This window comes from Desmodus rotundus, chromosome X, assembly GCF_022682495.2.
Source record: "Desmodus rotundus isolate HL8 chromosome X, HLdesRot8A.1, whole genome shotgun sequence".
Lineage (NCBI taxonomy): Eukaryota > Metazoa > Chordata > Mammalia > Chiroptera > Phyllostomidae > Desmodus > Desmodus rotundus.
In genome coordinates, this window is record NC_071400.1 from 5664530 (window position 1) to 5689573 (window position 25044).

At 39.0% G+C, this 25044-nt stretch overlaps 1 protein-coding gene across 3 annotated transcripts in view; it reads left to right on the forward strand.

Moving 5' to 3' along the window:
- AR (androgen receptor) overlaps nt 1-25044 on the forward strand; it is a 233061-nt gene that overhangs the window by 96156 nt on the left and 111861 nt on the right. For all 3 annotated transcript variants that reach the window (XR_006654762.2, XM_053917168.2, XM_024555323.3), the window contains one exon: nt 10183-10334. Coding sequence is in view for 2 of the 3 variants with exons in the window: in XM_053917168.2 (XP_053773143.1) it covers nt 10183-10334 (152 nt within the window). In the remaining variant the exon portion in view is untranslated. The remainder of the gene's footprint in view (nt 1-10182; nt 10335-25044) is intronic.

A 25044-nucleotide genomic window follows, 5' to 3' on the forward strand; every position in this document is an offset into this window, starting at 1 on the left:
AAGAGACCCACCTCAGGACAGAAGACCTACACAGACTGAAAGTGAAGGGCTGGAAACAAATTTTCCAAGCAAACGGACAGGAAAAAAAAGCAGGCAGGGGTAGCAATACTCATATCAGACAAAATAGACTTCAAAAAAAGGGCCATAAAGAGAGACCCAGAAGGTCACTTCATAATACTCAAAGGAAGAATACACCAAGAAGACATAAACATTGTAAATATATATGCTCCCAACATAGGAGCACCCAAATACATAAAGAAAATCTTGGAGGACTTCAAGAAAGATATTGACAGCAACACAATTATAGTAGGGGATTTTAATACCCCACTGTCAAAGATGGACAGATCTTCTAAACAAAATATCAACAAAGATATTGAGGCATTGAACAAGGCCTTGGATAAAATGGACTTAACTGATATATATAGAGCCTTTCATCCCAAAGAAGCAAAATACGCATTCTTTTCAAATGCACATGGAACATTTTCAAAGATAGACCACAATATAGGACACAAAACAAGCCTCAACAAATTCAAGAAAATTGAAACCATATCAAGCATTTTCTCTGACCATAAGGGACTGAAACTAGAAACAAACCTCAAGGAAAAAACCCCAAAACACTCAAAAACATGGAGATTGAATTATTAAACATGCTATTAAACAATGAATGGGTGAAGAACGAAGAGTAGGGAAGAAATCAAAAAGTTTCTGGAAACAAATGAAAATGAACTCACAACAATCCAAAATCTATGGGACACAGCAAAGGCAGTCCTGAGAGGGAAGTTTATAGCGATACGGGCCTACCTAAAAAGAATAGAAACAGCTCAAATAAACAACCTAACCCTACACCTACAAGAACTGGAGGAACAACAACAAAGATAGCCCAGAGCAAGCAGAAGGAAGAAAATAACCAAGATCAGAGCAGAATTAAATGACATAGAGACTAAAAGCACAATTGTAAGGATCAACGAATCCAGGATCTGGTTCTTTGAAAAGATAAACAAAATCGACAAGCCTTTAAGCAGGCTCATCAAGAAAAAAAGAGAGAGGACCCAAATAAACACAATCAGAAATGAAAGAGGACAGACTACAGCGGATACCACCGAGATACAAAGGATTGTAAGAAATTACTATGAAGAACTGTATGCCAGAAAATTTGAAAACCTAGATGAAATGGACAAATTTCTAGAAAAATATAACCTACCAAAACTCAATGAGGAAGAAGCACAAAGCCTGAGCAGACCAGTAACGCCTGATGAAATTGAAACAGTAATCAAAAAGCCCTGGACCAGATGGTTTCACAGGAGAATTCTATAGAGCATTTAAGGGGGAGCTAACCCCCATCCTCCACAGATTATTTCAAAAAATTCAAGAAGACGGAAGACTCCCAAACTCGTTTTACAAAGCCAACATCATCCTAATCCCAAAACCACATAAAGCCATAACAAAGAAAGAAAACTTCAGGCCAATATCACTGATGAACATAGATGCTAAAATCCTCAACAAAATATTGGCAAACTGTATCCAGCAATACATTAAAAAGATCATACACCATGATCAAGTGGGATTCATCCCAGGGATGAAAGGATGGTACAATATTCGCAAATCAATAAACATAATACACCACATAAACAACAGCAAAGACAAAAACCTCTTGATCATATCAATAGATTAGGAAAAAGCATTTGATAAGGGACAGCACCCATTTCTGATAAAAACACTCAGCAAAGTGGGAATAGAGGGAGCAGTCCTCAACATAATAAAGGCCATATATGAGAGACCTACCGCCAACATCATACTCAATGGACAAAAACTTAGAGCTTTCCCACTAAGATGAAGAACAAGACAAGGATGCCCTCTCTCACCACTCCTATTCACCATAGTATTAGAAGTCCTAGGCACAGCAATCAGACAAGAAAAAGCAATAAAAGGCATCCAAATTGGAAAGGAGGAAATGAAACTGTCACTGTTTGCAGATGACATGATAGTGTACATGGAAAATCCTATAGACTCCACCAAAAAACTACTCGATCTAATAAATGAATTTGGCAAAACAGCTGTATACAAAGTCAATACTAAGAAATCAAAGGCATTCCTGTACACCAACAATCTGTGTTGGTTTCTATACATTGGGTAAAACATCCAGCTCTTCCAGTCTTAAACGAGTGGCCTTGTGTAGGAGATGAACTTTCTCATTCAACCCTGCCTCAACTATTGGTTGTCTCTCAAATCTTTGTGCTTGTCCAAGCAGACTACTATTAATTTTATAGCTCCCAGTAGTTAAATATTTGCCAAGACCTGTGAGTGTCTGAAAGGGAAGGATCTCAGTCAGCACCTAGGTTGAAATATATGTAGTCCTGTGGGGTCACAAGCATAAGCTCTGCTGGCTACCAGAGCCAGGTAATCTGGAGGTATTCCCTGAGAAACTGGGGGTTTCAGACAAGTGCATAGCTCTTTTCTGGGTGATACCAGCAAGTTGGGAAAAAGGAGATAACCAAGATCATATCCACAGCCTACATTCCTTGAGAGCAGCTCCATAGACCAATAAATGTGTGCCAAATCTGAAGTGTTCCCCTCAAACCAAAGCTCTCGGACAAACAAGCAGGCCTCCTTCACAGAAGGACCAGGGGTGTGCCTCAGTCTTCTCTCTGTGCAGTGTCCTGTGGGTAGTATTCTGTCAAAAACTGTCTCTCCGATTACCACAGTCTTGTGGTACCCAGGAATGCAAGCTCCAAACCTCCCCAGCCACCAAAGCCTGATGATTAAGGGCTGACTCCTGGGCATCAGCCAAAAAAAAAAAAAAAAAAGCAGACACCATGCATAAAAACCAGAGCAACAGGCACATGTAAAGCTCCCCTGTAGGAGACACTGACTCTCTGAAGCATGGCTGAGGGTGAGCACAAAGATAGTACCCACCCTCCAAGATCACTTGAAAGACTTACAGTCAATCCCAAGATGTGTGTTTAATTAGTAGCCTGCCCCCTGCAGTCAAGATGATTAGTTAATAGTACTCCTTTATAAAAAGACTGAACTCCTTGGTCTCTTACCTCTTGCTGTGTCCTGGATATGGTAGCTGTTTAAAAATATTTTCTCCATTGGTTTCAGACCTGTACTACCCATGAACATGAGCTCTGCTAGCCACCAAACCAGGTGTCTCTGCAGCTGTCACAAAATGATGGCACCAGGGAAGGGTATGAGCTCCTCTCTGGGTGACACCAATTATTACAGTCCAATCAGACCAGGAAAAAAATGTCCCCTGGCCTCCATAGCCAGCCAATCAAGAGACATCCCCTAGGCTGTAACTACAAAAAATTGGGGCATCCAACACATCTAAAAGCCCCCTTCCTGAACATACTGCTTAGAGCATGGAAAAGAGAATGCATGAAAATGGTACTCGCAAATTTCCACCCTCATAAAAGTGTTCCTGCACACTCCTAGATCTGTATGTTAAAGTAAATGCCCTGCCCTCAGTCTGCTGCTTTAATATAAGCAGATTAGTCTACTTTATTTTTCAGTCTGGGCACAAGTAACTGCCTCTGAGCTGGGCCCCGGGGTGGGTAAGTCCAAGCATGCAGGTTCTTTAAGAGTGATTTCTCAGATTGCTATAGTCTTGTGGGTCTCAGGACACAATCCCATGTGATTTTCAAAGTTAGATGTTTTGATAGCTTGTCTTTCAATGTATATCTTACAAATTGGGATGCCTTATATTGCATTCAACCCTTCACTCCTCATGGCAAAGCTTTAGGTTGGAAGTTGTCTCCCAGTTGGGGGATGCTGCACCAAGATGAGGTTAATGGCAAGATTATTTCTGTACCAATTTCAATGTGGTCTTCTCACTTGACAGTCATTTAATTGTCACTTAGAGAGCTTTTAGTTTTTATTTTTAAAGAGGAAATTGTTTTATATGTAGCTTTAGTCTCAGAATGTTTGTGAGAAGAAGTAAGTTCAGAATCTTCCTACATTGCCATCTTGAGCCAGAAGCCTATGAGGGCATATCTTTTATTTTATTTTATTTTATTTTATTTTATTTTATTTTATTTTATTTTATTTTATTGTTGTTCAAGTACAGTTGTCTCCATTTCCCCCCACCACTCCTCCCCACCCCAGCCATCTTTAGAGACAGAAAGTAAATAAGTGTTGTCAAGCTTTGAGAGGAGGGACTGGGGAGTGACTGCTAATGGGTGTAGGGTTTTCTTTCGGGGGTAATGAAAATGTTCTAAAATTTGTTTGCTATACTAAATGCAAATATGCCAAAATGGATGAATTTTATGGTGTGTGAATTATATATCAGTAAACCTGTTAAAACAGCCTAGTTAAATTAAAACTACAAAATGACAAATATTTTCTTGGCAGGTTACAAGAGCAGGAAAATATGGATTTAGGGGTAACTATCCCCAGGTATGAATCTGGCTTTGCCAGTTACTAACTATGAATTCAGACAAGTCATTTGCCTTACGTAAATATCAGTTTGCATATCCTCAAAGTAAGAATAGGGACACCTACCGCAGATGTGGATTTTTATTATTTGGTCCTCTTTCCAGCTCTCACTTCTACCATTTTCTCATGAGATTATTATAACATGGCCATTTATTAATCACTGTACCATCAACCGTGTGTCTTGCCTTACCTCCAAAATCTCATTGAATCCTCTTAGCAGTCTCGTGAGTTCTGTATTTTTTTTTTTTTTGCATGTGAAGAAATTGAAGCCAAGTGACTTGTTTGAAGTCACTCTTGTTAGAAGGTAGCAGAGATTGGCATGAAAACCAAATCTTATACCTATATATCCTTACACTTCAACAAAAGGCATCATTAAAAGTTTGAAAAATACAGAGATATGTATGAAAGAGATATGTTCTTATACATCTTGTCTTTTTTCCTTCTCTCTCCACTTGTACTTATCATTCCTTAAAAGCTTGTGTAGCCTATTTTATAAGCTATAATCCCTCAAAAATAGTTTTAATATTTTGATATTGAAATATTTAATATTTAAATAGTCTTGGTTCAATGACAATGAATGACATGCTATAAACCTTGCTGATTACACACATGCTCATTGACCCATAAGCAAGTCACTTTTTGAAGAGCTAAATCAAGTTTGTTGGTTTGGTTTTTTTCCTTTTTCTTTTTAAAAAATTTTTATTGTTATTCAATTACAGTTGTCTGCATTTTTAACATTAGCTAGGTTAATCATTCAGTTGGGACAGGTGTATCACTAGCTATGTGTAAAAACTTCAAGGAATATGGACAATGTAGTTCAAGACTACTTTTCGTTAAATCCTACATTATAAAATCTTACAATGTATTATCTAAAAATCATAATAAAAGAACACCTTCAAGAAAAAAAAAAGCTTGTGTAGCTAAGAATGATTGTCTTTTTTATTTTAAGTATATTATACATTTCCTTTTTTATGGCAAGACAAAAAGTGAAGGTAGCTACCATGTGGAAGGCACAGGAAAGGGCTTAATGGATATTATTTAATGTAATTCTCAGAAAAGTACTCTGGGATAGAAAGTATCTCCAGTCTCCAGATGAGGCAAATGGAGCTGAGTAAGCCCTAATAACTGAGCACAAGATTCCATGTTGGAAGCAGGATTCTAACACAGGTCTGGCTCCAAATTCCTGTGGAATTGATATTCCTCCCCAAACAAGGAAAACTGGTCTGTGGCTTCTGCATTTCACCCAGCTTTAATAATCATTGAGGGACTTGTTTAAGTTAGTCAGACCCTTTAAAGCAGGGGTCCCCAACCTCCCTCCTGGTCTGTGGACACCATTCACATTATCGCCTGAGGTCCGCCTCCTGTCTCCCCCAGCCCCCTATCCCCATCTGTGGAAAAATTGTCTTCCATGAAACCGGTCCCTGGTGCCAAAAAGGTTGTAGACCGATGCTTTAAGATATCCCCAATTTAGAGAGAGAGAAAGACATGGATGTAAGAGAAAAACATCAATCAGTTGCCTCCTGAGAAACAAAGATCAGTTGCCTCCTGTATGTGCCATGACCAGGAATCAAACCTGCAGCCTAGGCATGTGCCCTGACTGGGAATCGAACCACAAACTTTTGTTGTATGGGAGGACACTCCAACCAACATAGCCACCCAGCCCAGGCTGGGTGCTGAGTGTTTCTAAGTCCAACTTTCCCATCATTGAACTGGCATTTGTAATACACTTTTATTTAATTAATTGTGAAACTGTTGGAGAATAGGAAGTGGTGTTCTGGTTTGGAAAACTTACATTTTATCCTGCAGTGCTTTTGCTTCAGACTCATAAAACTGAATGCCCTGCATCGGGATAGTAAGTGAAAGTGTAACTCAGGGGAAGCAGGAAGAAACAAGATGTTTCGTGCAAATTCTGTATTTGTTCTCCAAGCAAACTTCTGTATACTTGCAGTTAGGGTGTTAGTTAGGTGGATATTAGAAACTTCTGAGGTTTCCCTGCTTAATTTTCCTTTAATTATGTGCTATGATAGCCATACAAAAGAATATATGTAACATATGTTGTACAACATAATAATAAAATGAACACTCATGAGCCCTGACTAAAGAACATTAAGACCATTTTTTGTTTGTTTGTTTTGTTTTTTTGTTTTCTGCTCTAACCCCAGGACATAGAATGGTACCTGGCATGTAGTAGCTTAATAAATATGTTTAAATGTATGCATAAATCAACTTGATTTCTCCTTCTTTATATCATTAGCCCCAGCTTCTCCCCAGAGGAAACAACTACCTTATATTAAGATTTATTATTCCCTTACATTTTTGGTTTTTTACATAGATATTCTTTACTTTTACTTCTTTTTGAACATTATGTAGTAGATTCATATTGTATGTATGTTTGTATGCTTTTATGAGTTATGTCTTTTAAGCAACATTAGCTTGTCATAATCACCTATGTATAGCTACATTCTGTTCATTGTCATTGCTGTGCTGTATTTTATTGAACGAGTATGCCATAATTTACTTATTCTCTCTCCAGTCAGTAGATGTTTACAATTTCTGCTTTTACAAACAAGGCTGCTCTCATCCTTTCCGCACATGCCTCCTGGTACAAATGTGCATGAGCTTCTCTAGAATATAAACCTGGGAAAGGGACTACACTTGGAATTTTCATTTCCAGTATCCAAAAGTCAGCCCATGAGTCAGAACTGCAATGTACCCTTTATCAATGCCAGAGAGAGGAAGAGGGAGGCAGGCAGAAATTGACCTGGTGAGGTCAGGAGATATCACAGAACTCTGATCCAAGTGGATTGCAGTTAGGAAAAGTTCAGATTCTAAAATCATCTTCATTATTTGTCCTCCTCTTTCTTCCTCTTCCTTCCTCTTCATAGTTATTTTGTGTCAGATGTATTTTATTAAACTCATATCTAATAAAAATGTTAATAACTTCAGTCTTTAAGTATTGATTATATATTTAAACATTTTGAACTGTATTTTAAATTTTAGTATGGATGAAAATTTCTGTTTCTTAAAAGTTCTTTTCAAAAAGACCTTTAGTTTATGTACATTTAAATTTTATTTACCTAATATTTATTCTGCAACCATATACTAAAAGTTGATGATGATGATGTCATTATCATCATCATTATCTCATTTACCCACATATACTTTTATGCCTTTCAAAACCCATTCCTGCCCTGGCTGGTGTGGCTCAGTGGCTTGAGTGCTGGCCTGCAAACCAAAGGGTTTCTGGTTCAATTCCCTGTCAGGGCACACGCCTGGGTTGTAGGCCAGGTCCCCAGCGGGGGGCACACAGGAGGCAACCACACATCAATGTTTCTCTCCTTCTCTTTCTCCTTCCCTTCCACTCTCTAAAATAAATAAATAAAATCTTAAAAAGACATTCCCATCTTTGAGGTGCTTTCTCATCTGTAGCAATCTGTATTCTGCTTTATTATATTATCTAATATGTTATTTTATAGTTCCTTGCTTCATTTCTTTCTTCTCTACTAGAGAGTAAGTTGCTTAGAGACAAGGATAATAACTTGATTAACACTATATCCCCAACACCTAGCCCTGTACCTACCTGGTCTATAGGGCTAACTTCTAGGAGTTGAATTGAATCAATCTAATTTCAACCTCCAGTTTCATAACAAAGTTAGTCCACACTTTGGAGTCAGACTTACCTAGGATGGAATCCTAGTTCACTTAATTTTCCTGAGTGTATATTCCTTGTCCAAAAATACAGGGAAGATACAGAACTGCCTGAGAGGGTTTGTGGGAAGATTAAATGAGATTATGTATATGAAATGGCCTAGCACATAGAGTGCCTAAATGCATGCTCTTCTAATTTTATTTGAACTGTCTGTATTAGTTACTGAAGTCAAAAAAGTAAGATGAAGATGAAGAAGCTTGCAAAAAAAGAAAAGAAAATGAAACAAAAACTTCTGCTTTTTTCCCTTGTGGATGGGGGCACAATTTTTACCCAAAGAAATTACATTTTTAGCCAAAAGAATGATATTTTTAGTATTTGGCTCATTAGTGAATGGGAAGTGAAACTTGTTCCCTGTGGAATTTGTCACCTTGTTAGTCTTAGTTTGGTGGACAGACTCCTGCTGGCCTTCCAGTTAAGATAGGAAAGGGAAGGCTTATGGGGAGAAAAGACAGACCACCACAGCCAGCTGCTGGATTTGTATATGCTCAGAACTTTTTTGAGTGTTTTTTGTTTTACTTGAAAAAAAGGCTAATATCTGTGTTTTAGAGATAAAAATGCTTATCAAGTATAGTCTGAGTGAGAGCTGTCTTTGCTCTTGCCCTGCCAGTGCTGCTCATTGGTAGGTTGAAGGGAGGAAATCCTTTTGTGCTTTTGTTTTTATTCTGATGACTGTGCTAAACATAATTACCAAAGAACCATGGGTTGAAAGTGAAGGTGAGTAGTGAAAAGACAATAGAGTAATTGAATCTGTGTTGGATTTGGAGACAGCTAGTGCTGGCCTTGGTGTCAATAGGCCTGGGCTTCTCCTCTCTTGAGTCTGACTTTCTTCATCTGATACAAGGAGAAAAAAAATGTCTCACAGAGTTGTTTTGCAGTGTTGAAATCACCCCACACACCAAACAGGCTGCTATTAGGGCTTATTTTCCTCCCTTAGTAAGGAAGAAGTACTCATAAAAAAAAAAATAGTAGCTACATTCCTGTAGATGAGAATATGGACAATTTTTGTCTACCTGAGGCAGAATAACCCAAGAGGTCAGTTAAGTTTTGTTTAATGCATAGATATAAGACATTGAAAAGGAAAAATGACCTTGTGGTAGTAAGAGCCATGTTTAAATTTGAATTAACTACTTTGTGAGACTAAGAATTACCCATTCCATCAATTCTTTTTCACACCCACCTAGAAAGATTCAGACATGGATCTTCTTAGAGATAGACAGACAGACACTTAGACCTCTGAAGCTTCATCCTAGCCCAAGGAATAAATGAGTAATATAATGGCCAAGTGTTGAGATGGTAGCTTAAGAAATTTTGAGAATCACTGTCCCTCATTTCTCAACAAAAGCTTCAGGCATAGAGATTCTGCTATTTTATGTTGTAGAGTAGGGTTGGAGGCATATCCATGTGATCTAGAGAAACACCTAAGAAAAGTGAGAGACTGGAAAAAAACAAAGAATACTGGTATGATAATACTAATTATGATCCCTCACTTGTGTATTCAAGAGCTTTTTATTCTTTGGCCTAATTTATGTCATTGCTCACAACGTTATCTCAGTAGTGTGGGTGATATTATTCTTATTTGCAGAGAGTGAGACTAAGAGACTAGAGCAAAATACATCAAACTGTTTTGAGGTTTAATCTGGTTTAGCTAAAGGTCTCCCTTTGGACAAGGTAACATCATAGGACTGGGTTCATACCATTTATTTTTTCTGAAATTGTTGTCTGACTATCATAAGTTAGATACCTGAACCTCAGGTTTCTGCCTTCATCCTTCCCTCACTAAGATTGCTAATCCCAGAGAAGTTGTCTAATTCCTTTGCAGGATCTCTAAAAGACTCTGTCCATGTAACAGGAAACCCTGCAAATATTATCCCTAGGAGAATTCCCAGGAAAATTCAGCTCCACACTGGCTCTATTAAACAATAAATAGCAATAATGTACACTAACTAAATATAGTTTACTCCTCAAGACCTCAGATTTCTACCATCCTATTTCTGCCAACTACTGATGTGTATTGCATTATTTCTCTTGTGTCTTTCCAGTTTGGATACTTCCAGGGACCATGTTCTGCCCATTGACTATTACTTTCCACCCCAGAAGACCTGCCTGATCTGTGGGGATGAAGCTTCTGGCTGTCATTATGGAGCTCTCACTTGTGGAAGCTGCAAAGTCTTCTTTAAAAGAGCTGCTGAAGGTAAAAGGTCTTGCACACTCACTTCTATTTACTTTTCTCCTTTATCTTCTGGAGAGAAGCACCAATTTTCCAGGGCCCAGGATTTTATCATCTAAGGGACAACCTGGCAGGGGCAACCTGTCACTGGCAGGGCCCTTCAAAGAATCCAAGAGCCTAAAGAAGCAAGTTTTCATATTTGCTGATCCCCTGGCTTCGGCAGCCTTGGTAGTACAGGCAATGTAGGTAATGAAGGTGATCCCAGCTGGTAATTGGACCTTGGCTGGTCTTAGGAATGAAAGAAAAATTAAAGATTTGAAAAGATTTAATTTCCATCCTGTTTGTGCTCCACTCTGCTACTGAATGAGGGGAAAATTGTCCTTATTAGAGGATTTAGAAGTAGAGATACCCCAACTGATTCCCCAGCCTGTACTGTGTGGTGAATACAAGACTGTTCCTTAGCAAAGTCTCCCTGGCTTCAGCCCCAAAAAGGAAGTATTCTGACCTTAAGCAGACCATCAGTCTGTGCACCTGCTCCTTCCTGCTGCTGCCTCCTTGAGGTTCCTTTGCATAAATAGCTCCCAGGTAGAAAAGGACCCATAGTGATGAAACACTTATTCTCCTCTCCACAAACCTGCCCTTGTGAGCCTGTGCATTGGTACAGAGCCCCAAGCTAAGTTGCAAATTATATTTGTCTATGTAGGCTGAAGCCCTGGCTTCTTAGTCTTATTTGTATTAGAAAAACTCATGTCTGGTTAGCCCATAGAGGTGCTCAGCCTCTGTATTCTATAGCAGGAATTCCCATTTCCAGACCTTCTGTACATACTATTGCCTCCTTCCTTTTAAGTCAACTTGGGCCTAAGCCTTTTATACACTTCAATGCCACCCCCCATCCTGTACCAATGACTTCTTTCTCAAAGGCACACTGATGAACAAACAGCCTGTGAACAGCGATGATCTACTCAGGGAGCAGACCCAGTTGCTAAACACCAGTATCTACTCCTTCCCCCACTTTCTACAAATCACATACTTCTTTCTGAGGCCTTTTCTTTCCTCTCACTTAGCTAAAAATGTTGAATTCCAATGTCAGAACCCAAACAGACAGTCTTTCATTATGTAAGAGCTACAAAACCTGTGGACAGTTTTGAAAGTGGCAGCTACGTAAAGCCACAACTTTCATTAGGAATGTCATGACACTCACCAGAAGTACCAGAGAAAAGGTAGAAAGTGGGTGTCCTTTAACTGGTCTCCCCACTGATAGCCAGTTGCAATGATGGCTGGATTTCCATCATTTTGGCCAGGTGGAAGGGTTACCTATGAAATGGACAGCTCTTATTGTTTTTACAGTCCCCAAAGCAACAAGGAAACAGCTTTTATTATTGCTGAAAACATGCTGTATGCAGACCCCTAAGTGGCCCATTGCTACTGCTTTTTCTGGACTAGTATCGTACAAGGTCTGGGGCCTCAGTGCCTAGGCCTATGAAGTTTGGAAAGAGATGCAGAGAGCATTGTCTTCCTTTATTAAGAGTACTTCCAGAAAGATGGCTGTCAGGAAAGGAAATGAGGAGCAGCTCTAAAGACTTCAGATGCCTCCTCCTTCCCCAGTGAGTACCTGCTTCTTCCCCATGCCCTGTCATCCAGTAGACCCTGCCTAAAGTGCAAAGAATGACGCAGAACACCTATCTACACCTTGTGTGTTACTAAGCCCACGCACCACAGTAATCACAGTCATATCAGATAGCAAAAGAGTTCAAGTAAGCAAGCAAACAAGCACATTCAATAGACAGATTAGATTGTATTTGATGATGCCTCTGGGTTTTATAGAGGTAGGTCATGATATTTCCATTTTTGGAAAATGGGAAATAATCAACCATGTTGTGAAAGAGAAGATTTTGCTGTCATAACATATTCCACATGGGAGCTTTCTGGAGAAGTCAAGTCTGCAGGAAGGAGGCAGGTAGAAGGGCAGCTGGAAGGGCTGTCTGGGAGGAACTCTGATATGAATGTTGTGCTATTTGACAATAATGAAGAGAAGAGGCAGATGAGTAACCATTCAACTTACAGAACACTTAGAAATCCAGTAAGGTCTCAAGTGCTCCAGACCCTAGAGTCACTTAAGTTAGAGAACTTGGTTATACTCTTTGAGAAAATGAGCCATTGTGAGTTCATGGTGCCAAATTCTCTTGACTCCTTGAAATATGAAAAATAATCAATAGATTCTTTGTAAAACTATGAAACCCCTCAGTTCCTTTGAAATGTGGACCCCATGTTCCATTTCTGAGCCCTTTGAGGGGCATGATAAGGTGGTTTTAAAAACACACACACAAAATACACAAAACAAAGAAAAATTATTGGTGTTTTTATTTGCCACTCAATCTGTAAAACTTGGTGGCTGGAGTTTACTGCCATCATTATCTCTATTTGAAGGCAGGGGGCTGTCTTATTACCCTCAAAGAACATTTATTGATTTGTTTTTTTTCTCTGTTTTTACAATGCATCTTTATCATCCAGATGGCTTTTCTGAAGATGATTCTGAATCTACCTTGTTCAAACTTGGAATTCCACCTGTGTTGCATGGAGTGGGAACACAAATCTTTCTCTTCCTCACTTGTTTGTCAGTGTCTGTTAACTCAGACTGAGTATTCATAGTGTTGGTTACGACTTTATTCATGGTTTCAGAAATCTCTGTACTGGGCACAGGTACAAGACATAAAAGCCTGGCATGTCAGACAGAAATCCATTTCTAGCTTTGATAGTTCATAAAGCATGAGGCTTTAATGCTGTCATTGGTTCAAGGCTTAGCACAAAGGTTATTGTAATATAGCCAGGTTTTCCTGTTGAGACAAAAGAAAGAATGCCACATTTTCTCATGGTCAGTAATACTGGGAGTATTGGGTGAGAGTGAGGCTAGTCAGGGAAGGATCTGAACATTTTGAGGTAAAAGATAATGGTACTAGGCCATGGGGGTTAAATCACTAAAATCTGGTTGATGTAAACTTAGTGAGAGAGTGAAAGTATTTGTGTGCATGCATACACAGGCAGTTAGCGGGATGGTTCGTTGGTTAGAAATATTCATGAGGAAAATCACCTAGCTGGTAGAGTGGATAGGATGAGCAGGGAGGTGAAAGGGGAAAACATATTGAATGCTATCTAAAATATCATGAAGTCTAAGGAAAGTTGTGCCTATACACAACTTTGATAGTTCCTCCAGAGGTGGAGGCTCAGAGAGGCTTTAGTTTTGTGACCTTGGATATGAAATTTCCTCCTCTGGGACCTCAGTTTTCCCCACCTGTGAAATAAAGAAGTTAAACTAGATGTTTTTAAAATGTTCTTCCAGCTTAAAATTTTGATGATAATTCTATAATTTACAAACTCATTATTATTTCAGCAAACACATATGCATTTGTACTTTTGGTTTTGCTTTCCTAGTAGATGGCAAATCCTAGCTCCCATTCTCTTAAAAATCAATCTTCATATATGGATAGAGTCAGCTGAGAGAGTGCAGTGTAGATGGACTGGGTTAAAACTCATGACTCTGAGATTCTCTCTTTCTCCGGCATTATGACCATGGCTGGGTAACTTCCATTATTTTCCATTTTCTCATCTGGAAAATCAGGGTATGAATCCCCATCTCTACCTCATCATGTTTCAAAGGGAGTTAATTAATTCATCATGTGCACTATGTGCGCAAGGATTTACTATTTTTCAGACATTTTCTAGTAAAACATTGGAGATTGTACATCCATTTGTTTTGTACACATGGAGCACTGTTTGGTACACATCATAAATTGAAACTGTAGTTTACATTCTGAACTCAAAGAATTACACCATCGTCACTAATGTTTACAATATGTCCCAATTTAGTATCCTTGGCAAATTTTATGTAAGTATGGCTTTGATTCTCTCTCTCTTGTCCCACGTTTTTGTGAGGGAAGAAATGTAAGTGAACCCTTATTGAACTCTTTCTGTCCTTTAAATCCACTCTTTCCCACCTCAACTCATGTGGAATTGAATGTTACTTCTTGTTTGGAATCTTGCACAGGATTTTTATGCATATCATTGTCCTCTTCACTCCCTGACTTTTTGGGTAACATTTCCCAGAGGCAAGTTAACTATGCTAGGAAGATCTACTTGCAGCTTCAACAGGGCCTTGATCAGGTATCTTTGGCCAAGGAGTTGACTGATCTTGATTGCACAAGTCCAAGAGATCTTTGCAGGAAGCTCCTCTTATCTTTTATCTGTTTCTGGTTTTCTTAAATGGGTTAGATAGATTTTAGATCAGGGGTTTGCAAACTTTTTCTGTAAGGGGCTCGGTAATAAGTACAGGAGGTGAGCAAAAGTAGGTTTACAGTTGTAATACAAATAAATAATACAATAATTAATAATAATACAAAATAAACTGTGTTTCATATAGTTATAACTGTAAACATACTTTTGCTCTCCCCTGCATGTTAATGGCTTTGCAGGCCATATATTCTCTGACTCCACTACTCAACTCTGCCTTTGTGAAAGTGTGAAAGCAGCCCTACACAATATGTAAACTAATAGGTGTGGTTGTGTTCCAATAAAACTCTATGGGCCCTGAAATTTGAATTTCATTTAATTTTCTCATGCTATTAAATACTATTTTTTGAGTTTTTTCAACCATTTAAAATCTAGACATTATTCACAGCTATTGAGCCACACAAAAACAAGTGGCACACTGGATTTAGCTTGTGGACTGTAGTTTGTTGATTTGTGCTTTAGGTAGTTGCTTCTGTGCTTGCAAACCTGCATGGTAAAATTCACTCTTTCTTGTCTCCTGGTATTTAGTAACTTTATAAATTATCTAATTTTAAACATTCTTCTGAGTTAGCCAAACTGTGCATGTCTTGCTTTCCCAGAGTGCCTGGTCTGGAGACCTCTATGTCCTATGTTTTTTTTAATAAACAAGCAGAAAATGAACACATGTATGAATGCTAGAATAGAATCTTTTTTTATGATGACCTAGTAGATCACTCCTCCTTGTAATACCCAAAGAAAGTTGAAAATTCACACATTTTCTAGACCTGTAAGCATTTGGGAAACAATGAAATACATACAAATGAATTTTGGTGGATGCCACATATACTTCACATGATAAAGAGGCTTTGGAAACTGTGATAGAACACTGCGTGTAGTCCAGAAGTGGTTAAGGGGAACCTCATCAGATGTAGCAGGTCCCTTGACCTGCCATCAATCAGTTTTTATGCCCGCCTGCCCTCCATGCTGAATTGTACATTACTGTCCCAACTCTATTCTCTGGGATTTTTAGAAGCAGCCTGCTCTCTAGTTAGTAGAACAAGATGCAGTGCAGAAACACCAAATTGGGTTCTGGTTGTACCATTGATTTACCATGTGGCCTTAGGTAGTCTTGTTCCCTATTTGCAACTCAAAATTTCCATCCGAATAATAAAATAGTCGGACTAAGTGGTCTCAAGGATTTTACCAATAAATCTATAATAATCTAAATCTTTAACGATAAATCTTTCAAATTTTAGATACTCCAGATGGACAGTGGTTCACTTTATATGCGTCAGCCTTCAGGAATAGGCAGACGTGAGTTCAGTCCTTAACTCCAAGACTTAATAGATATGTGACCTTGAGCAAGTCACTTAACTTATCTGTGCCTCTGTGAGGATAGTAGTAGCTCACAGGGCTAATTGTAAAAACTAAACAATGTGTAAAACAGCTCCTGGTACACAATAACTTTTGGTTCCTTCTCTGCAAGTGAAACCCTGGTCATTGACACACGTAACACTTATTGTGTCCCCTAAGGAAGCAGAAAGAAAAGATGGGAGATATTTGTGGTATTCCTCTGGTCAAAGAAGGCCTCGGTTTGGTGTAAGGCTCCCAGACAACCAGTTCTATTCAGTGTTACTTAGTGATCAATAGCACCAATATCATTTGTGTAAGAATATAGCAAGGCAAATATGTTTCTCTTTCCTCTTCACCTCCAAGGGCACTATGAGTAACATTCCCCACACAGCCCAGCAAGCATGGATTCATTGCCTTGCCTGAAGTCTAGGCTTTGCAATTTAAGGTGTCAGAGCTCTCTGTGTGTCTTCATCCCCAAGAAGATTTTTCTGACCTCCTTGGTAAATACAGGTCCACAGCCACAGGCCAAGAGAAAAGCTAACAAAGGTTATAAATTATCCTCCATGTTCTTCAGCCTTTGGTTTCCCTCGTCCAGCCAGAGGCGTGTCTTAAAGTACAAGGCCACATTCAATAAGAAACCTGAGCCAGCACCTGTGTAAATAAATTTTAAGGCTTCTTTTCCTGAAGCCAAATGGCTATTTCTTAAAACCAAGCCAGATTATCTTTTATCTAAGAGTGCTGTCTTTTACATTCTTAGTGCCTTGGACCCCTTGGAGGAATGTGGTTTTGTTGTAGTGATTTTGTTTTGTTTGATTTTTTGGGAGGGGGAGGAGTCATTTCTTTCAAAAAACAGGCCTTGGTATGGCCTATGATGCTACTGTGTTTGAAATGAAACTCTGGCAATATACTAAAATTCATTCCACTTGCCATAGATTGGCTTTACATCCATTCATCTCCACCTTCTCCTCAATTTTGAACCTTTTAAAAACCAGCCAGCCAAAACCAGCATGTGGCAGACTGTTTATCTCGGACTCCTATTCAAATCATCTTCAGGTCTTATATAAAACCACATGTGGAGAGGAGGGTGAGCACACTGCCAAGGGCTCCAAGGGCCCATCATTAGGTGGATATCCACTACTTGAGGTTCCTTAGCTCTACTCAGCTTCATAATATGGGCAGCATTGGTCTTACATTTGTGTTGCTTATGACTAAAGGTTTCCTACTCCCCATTCTCCTGGAGGGCCTTTTCTGGCACCTGACCTATGTAGCCTCCATGACTCCCCCAAAAGTCCTCTGTAGCTCTTGTCACTTGGAAAGTGTTTTCTTTGTATCTTTTGCAACTTGATGAGGAGGAGCCAACAAGTTTAGTTTCGTATTATGGTTCCAGGGGAACAGAGATGTAGGGAACAAAAGGAAGGGGTGTAGAGATGTGGAATGATTTTTCACATACCAACTGACCTCTACAAAAATATTAAAATGGCCTCTATCCAAAATCCCTATTGATATAAAGGACTTGATTTGAGTCCAACATTTGTTAACTGTGTGACCTGAGGAAAATGACATCTCCTCCTTGATCCTTAGTTTTCTCACACACAAAATGGGAATAGTGATGACCACCCCCTGGGGAAGTTATAAGGATTACATCAAATAAGGCAACTAAAAGTTTCCTTGCATAGTGGCAGACTTTTGAAAATAAAGTGAACCAAACACTGCTGACACAAATGAAAAACCAGTCCCACATCAAATTACAGCATGTTTCCAGGGGTCCCATGATTTCACTGTAGAAATACTAGTATGGATTAAATAATCTACCTCCTGCTATTTACATGGATAATTTGATAGTAATTATTTTTAGACAGATGACATATTTCAGAGATAATTCAGAATACAACAATTTTTCAGCTTTGCAGATGTGCTCATTCCTAAGTACTAAGATCTAAAAGAAGGTATCTAGAGGGATGATGGACACCACAGAGTTGGGCAATATAGAGCTTCCTGGGCCTTGTCCCCTAGTTCAAGAGAAATTCAGACTGCAGGTATTTGTATTCTCATAGTCTACTGGCAGGGAATAAGGGATGGAGGTGAGTAGCCTTCACTCATTCATTTTTTCAACAAGCATGTACTATGGCAGACTTTGTGTGTGCTCAGAGATAAGTATGAGCTGGCCCTGACCTCAGGGAACTCCAAATCTGATGGGAATGCCCTCTAAGGTCAACTATACTTATAGCACTGCACAGAGTATCTAAGTGAAGCAGGAGAGAGAAATCTACAGACACAGCTGCCCTTCCCCATGCCCAAGAACAACCCTGACCAAGGCACAGTTTGAGGGGCTTACCACTATCAGCAGCTCTGGAAGCCATATCAACAACAGTAACAATGATGATGATGATCACAGCAGCTAATATTTGCTGAATATTTTCTATGTGTTAGTCACTAAATGCTTACTTAATCTTTGCAAACAACCTTATTTTTACTTCCCTTAGTTTACAGTGAGGAAACCAAAGCACAGAAAACTAAGAGAATAGGAAAGTAACTAATTCATCTAAGTTGAGCAAACATTCAGTAGCTATTATATGAAAACACTTTGTTCTAAGTGCTAAGGAGAAAGAGATGAAGAAAACAGTCTCAGTCCAGAGGAAGCAACAGATAAGTACACGCTGAGGCAAGCATATTCTGCACCTTCTGACTGATGCTGGAAACTCAGTGATAAATGAAACACAGTCCTTCTTTCACAGATCTCAAAGTTTAGTGGTGGGTATCTATTTGGAAGCAAAAAATTAAATACTGCTGTGATAAGTGTCATAAGAGAGATAACTGGAAATTGTGACAGATTATGCAGACATTGATTGGTTTAAATCAAAACCCAAAAGAAGTAATTCTGTTAAGAATTATGGAGAAACCAATTGATTTAAATCGGGGAGAGGGGTCTATAGCAGCTACTATAAAGGACACAAGGACAAAATGAAGGGGGAGGGTAGAGGTGGGGGAGGGAGGTGGGACTGGCTGGGGTGGGGTGGAGGGATGGGGAGAAAATGCAGATAATTGTAACTGAATAAAAATAAATTAATTAATTTTTTAAAATAAATAAATTTAAAATAAATAAATAAATCAAAGTTCTCAAAAAAGTGTTATCTAATTTCATTTCAGCTTGGTTAATTGTTTTCCATTTATCATTCTATTGCTAAAATGTATTATCAGTATTTTTTTCCACCCAAGGATTACAAAGTGCAGCAGGAAGCGGCACCACAATATACCATAGTAAAACCATTCCGTTATCCCATTGCATGCCCACATTTTCACCTCCCTCATCTTTACTCAGGCTTCTCACACTGCCTCAGATGCTTTTTCTCCACATATCCATATCTTTTCATCATACTTTCCTCCAAGGCCTTGCTCAAAGGCCCTTTCCTCCATGAGGCCTTCACCATGCTGAAAGGCACCCCACCTTGTCTTATACTCCTACTGCACTTCATGGATGCCTCTCTTGTGGTTCTTCCTGCCTTATCTTTCAGTAATGTACTTACCATCTATTTTTTTTTTTGGCTCTGATAGACTGAGCTGCTTAGTTCACTTTGCTGAAACCATGCCTTGACTTTAAATGCGTTGGAAACCTCTTCTGGATTGTATTGTGCTTGATGGGCTTCAACCTTAAATCTTAAACATGTGAAATTACATCACCTATCTGGAGATTTATTCTTTCTACTAATGGATTTTTTAAAGCCTACCACCTTAACACAATAATTGACTAAAATTATGTTTTCATCTTCTTTAGGGCTTGCCCTGATACATGCATGATTATATTATAGAGTTGCAGTTTTTTTGTTTCCTCATGTCTCTATTTTTGGATATTTCAGTTGTTGGTGTGTACTCAGGTTACATTTATCTACATTACTTTATTTTTTCTTTAAGAAATTTTTCTTAGGACCCCTTTGTACCATTGGAAATACTGGGCCAAAAGCAGGGCTTAGCAATGGGATCATGTGATTGGCAGATCTTTATGAATGGTAGTTGCACTCAAGGAATTTGAGGGAGGTGGGTGGCTATATAGATATCCAAAATCATATGCTATGACTTAATAATTTATGAAAGGCCACTCTGCTTGAAAGTATCTTGCCACACATTACCTGTCACAGTGTCTGAAACTCCCATCATATGTGGAAATGTTTTGGAAGACTTTTCTTCCTGGAACATATTCAGTCAATACTGCTGGTGGAAATGTAAACTGGTATAGCCATTATGGAAAATGGTCTGATGGTTCCTCAGAAATTTAAGAATAGACTTAACATATGAGCCAGTAATCCCTCTCCTGGATATCTCCCCAAAAAACTCAAAAACAGTTATTCACAAAGATACATGAACCCCTATGTTGATTACAACATTATTCATGGTAGCTAAGACATGGAGACAACCAAAATGTCCATTGATAGACAATTGGATAAAGAAGGTGTGTTACATATATACCATGAATATTACTCAGCCATAAGAAAAGGTGATACTACCATTCACAACAACATGGAAAGAGCTTGCGAATGTTATGCTAAGTTAAAAAAAAAAGTCAGAGAAAGCTAAGAACCATATGATTTCACTCATGTGGGATATAAAACTGAAACTTGTGGACACAGACAGCGAAGTGGTGGTTTCCAGAAGGAAGGAGGTGGGGATGGGGGTGGAGGGGACCTAGTATATAGTGACGGAAGATGGTTTGACTTCAGGTGGTGGGCACAGACTGCAATATACAGATCTAGTATTATAGGAATGTACACTTGAAACCTATATGATCCTATTAACCAATATCACCCCAATAAACTTAATAATAAAACAAAGAAATACTATTGGAAATTACATTGTCAGTATGTCTTTTGGCAGGACTCTGGAGGAATAGAACACGAATCTCTTAAATTTTGAAAGGGTAGGGTATTCAAGACAGGTTCTGAATATAAGGTACTTATCTGGAATAAGAAGGGTTAGGTAGAGCATCAAAATAGCAAGCTCTGAGGAGCCAAGGATCAAATTAAGAGGGAAGTGGGGGAAATGTTGTAGAGAGAGATGAACAGGTTTCACCTACTTAACAGGAGGTAGAATTGCATTGGGTTTGTGGATATAACAGAAGCAGTGAGGTCATTTTATAGTTAGACAGCTGAATGAGTTCTGGGCAACCAAAAGTTTACTTTAGATAGAATTGTAGTGTTCAAACCCTGAGGGGAAATCCAGGTCCAAATCAGGATCTATAGACATCAGAAAACCATGAGGGGTTGAGATATCAGAAAACTAGCAGGGATAGAACTCAGGGCAATGTGGCAGACTCATCACATAAACATAAGTTCATATACATCATCACACAAGATCACCACTGCTGATTCAGGATAGAGGCCAGCTGCCACTGCCCTGTTTGGTAGGTACATTTTTTTCACTTTTAAATTATTTTGTTATATTTTAATTACAGTGGACATTCAATATTACAGTAGTTTCAGGTATATAGCATAGTGACTAGACATTTGTATAACTTACAGTGATCACCCCAATACTTCAGTTACCCAGCTGGCACTGTACATAGTTATTACAATATTATTGACTATATTCTCTATGCTGTACTTTATATCCCCATAACTGTTTTGTAACTACCAATTTATATTTCTTAATCCCTTCATCTTTTTTCACCTAGCCTCCCAAACCCCCTCCCATCTGGCAGATTTTTTTTATAATTGCAGGCTAATTTGAGCAATTGGATGGAGGAAAGTGGCTATATTAACCCATTGGTTGACTTTACTGCTATGGTCTTGATCCTGTGCCTTCCAGGTACTCAAGTATTCTTGTTTAGGTGGAGACTGCATGATCTATTGCAAAACTATAAATTCTCTTTGGAAAAAGAAAGAAGCCTCTCAAGTCAGAAGTTGACGATAAGTTAGACATTGTTTTCCAATTTTGTCCCATGATTCCTTGTTCTGCTTGGGACTCAATTCCTCTTACTTTAGTTCCTACTACTACCACCCACTCACTGTTTTTCCTCTCTTCACCCTGAGCATAAGTATATATACAATCTTTGGGTTCCTAGAACACAATAGAGATGAGCTCTCATTCAACAAAATGCCTATTAGTAAATACTGAGGGAGAACAAACTGGAAATCCAGTATCGAGAATAAAAGTAGGATTCTATTCCTTGGAATCCCAGATAAAATAATAGTTTCTTTGAGCATTAGATATCTTCCCATAAGGTGGCTCCATTTTAGCCATGCCAACTTGGTGCAATCTTCATTTGGTAACCCTTATTCCTTGTTTGGTAACCCATCCCTTATGCTCCTATAGGTTCCTAGAAAAATGCCAAAAATGTACACACACATTCCGTTAGAGCAAGGTTATTTTCTAAAGCAAACCCTTCTATGATGCTTTGAACATTTGGTGTTCATGTTGGTAGGACCAACAATGAGTGACCTGACTGCTCTTTGGAGCAGAATGTGATTGGTGTTTTGCCTCAAGGACACATTCACATTCACTCTTCTAGGAAGTATAACCACAGATTCCTGATTCTTACCAGGGAATATGCACAGAGAATGAATACTACACATAAGCCTTCCTCTGATTAGCTTCAGAGATGTTTGGGTTTTTTTCCAATTTTTAAATTATTTTATTGTTGTTCAATTACAGTTGTCTGCATTTTCTCCCCACCCCTCTACCCCACCCCAGCCAAACCCACCTCCCTCCCCTGCTTCAGAGATGTTTAAAGCAGTTAGTATGTGGTAGATTAGGCCTTAGGAAATTTATTTGACCTCTCCAAGCTTCAGTTTCTTCATCTTTAAAATGGAGATAATATAGTGGTTAAAAAGGCCAAATAAATTGATGTGTTTGAAAACTGTATATAAATTGCAAAGTGGCATAGTAGTGTTTGTTTCTAGTTTCTGTGGGATCTCCTTACAATCATTCAAGAGAGTCATGGCTATTATTAAATAAATAGTTGCCTCTAAACACCCTGGAAGACTTTGCACAGAATTGTTTATGGGAGAAACAGCATCACTTGCAAATTACTCAATGATTTACATGTTTTTTATGTACACAGCTTGTTAATATATAAGGCACATCAGAATGACAACTTCTTTGAAGTACCTCTCAGGCTTTCTCAAAGTGAATTTTACCTCTGCCCCAAATAGTCTACTGCAAAGAGAACCACCAAGTTGATTATCAACCTGTCCAACCACTTTTCATGACATAGGGGCAGGCAGATATATAATTTTATTTATACAGATAATTATTGTCTCTGAGCAAGTGAGCAGTATAGTAGTGGGAAAATCACGAAGAGAGGCCATGAGGAGTATCTCCTCATCACAGCTCAACTTTGGGTCTTACTTGCAAAGTTAATAAAAGTCTATGCAGATAAGTTGCAGTGTTTATGGCAAAGAGAAAACTTGCTCCAAGAGCAAGCTCTTGTTTCATTGCCTAGTGTTTTTAATCTCCAGCAGACATGACTTTGTTTTTTTTGTTATTTTGTTTATATATATATATATATTGATATATTTATTGATTATGCTATTACAGTTGTCCCATTTCCGCCCCTTCACTCAACTCAATCCTGCCCACCCCCTCCCTCCCACATTCCCCCCCTATAGTTCATGTCCATGGATCATACTTATAAGTTCTTTGGCTTCTACATTTCCTACACTATTCTTACCCTCCCCCTGTCTATTTTCCACCTATCATTTATGCTATTTATTCTCTGTACCTTTCTCCCCTCTCTCCCCCTCCCAATCCCCTATTGATAACCCTCCATGTGATCTCAATTTCTGTGGTTCTGTTTCTGTTCTAGTTGTTTGCTTAGTTTTCTTTTGTTTTGGTTTTAGGTGTGGTTATTAATAACTGTGAGTTTGCTGTCATTTGTACTGTTCATATTTTTTTATCTTCTTTTTCTTAGATAAGTCCCTTTAACATTTCATATAATAATGGCTTGGTGATGATGAACTCCTTTAACTTGACCTTATCTGAGAAGCACTTTATCTGCCCTTTCATTCTAAATGATAGCTTTGCTGGATACAGTAATCTTGGATGTAGGCCCTTGCCTTTCATGACTTGGAATACTTCTTGCCAGTCCCTTCTTGCCTGTAAGATCTCTTTTGAGAAATCAGCTGACAGTCTAATGGGAACCCCTTTGTAGGTAACTGTGTCCTTCTCTCTTGCTGCTTCTAAGATTCTCTCCTTCTGTGTAATCTTGGCTAATGGAATTATGATGTGCCTTGGTGTGTTCCTCCTTGGGTCCAGCTTCTTTGGGACTCTCTGAGCTTCCTGGACTTCCTGGAAGTCTATTTCCTTTCCAGATGAGGGAAGTTCTCCTTCATTATTTGTTCAAATAAGGTTTCCATTTTTTGTTCTTCCTCTTCTCCTTCTGGCACCCCTATAATTCAGATGTTGGAACATTTCAAGATGTCCTGGAGGTTCCTAAGCCTCTCCTCATTTTTCCGAATTCTTGTTTCTTCATTCTTTTCTGGTTGGATGTTTGTTTCTTCCTTCTGGTCCACACCATTGATTTGGGTCCCAGTTTCCTTCATATCACTATTGGTTCCCTGTACATTTTCCTTTGTTTCTCTTAGCATAAGCTTCATTTTTTCATCTACTTTTTGAACAAATTCAACCAATTCTGTGAGCGTCTTAATAACCAGTGTTTTGAACTGTGCATCCAATAGGTTGGCTATCTCTTCCTCACTTAGTTGTATTTTTTCTGGAGCTTTGAAGTGTTCTGTCATTTGGGCCATTTTTTTTTTTTTTTGTCTTGGCACATCTGTTACTTAAAGGGGCGGAGCCTTAGGTGTTCCCCGGGGCTGGTGGCTTTGCTGTGACGCTGTATGTGGGGGAGGGGCCGAGAGGGAGCGACGGCGCCCGCTCTACTCTCCACCAGATTTCAGTCACTCCCTCCGCTTCCCACAATCAAATTGGGCCCCTCTGGTGCTGGTTCCCAAGTGGATGGGCTTGTGCACACTCTAGGCCCCTGTGGGTCTCTCCAATGACCTCTCCTGTGAGGCTGGGAGTCTCTCCTGCCGCCCCAATCCCCACGGGCTCTTTCAATCAGAGGTCTGAGGCTTTATTTCCCCTGGCTGGAGCCCTGGGTTGTGCGGTCTGCTTCGCTTCCCGCCCTTCG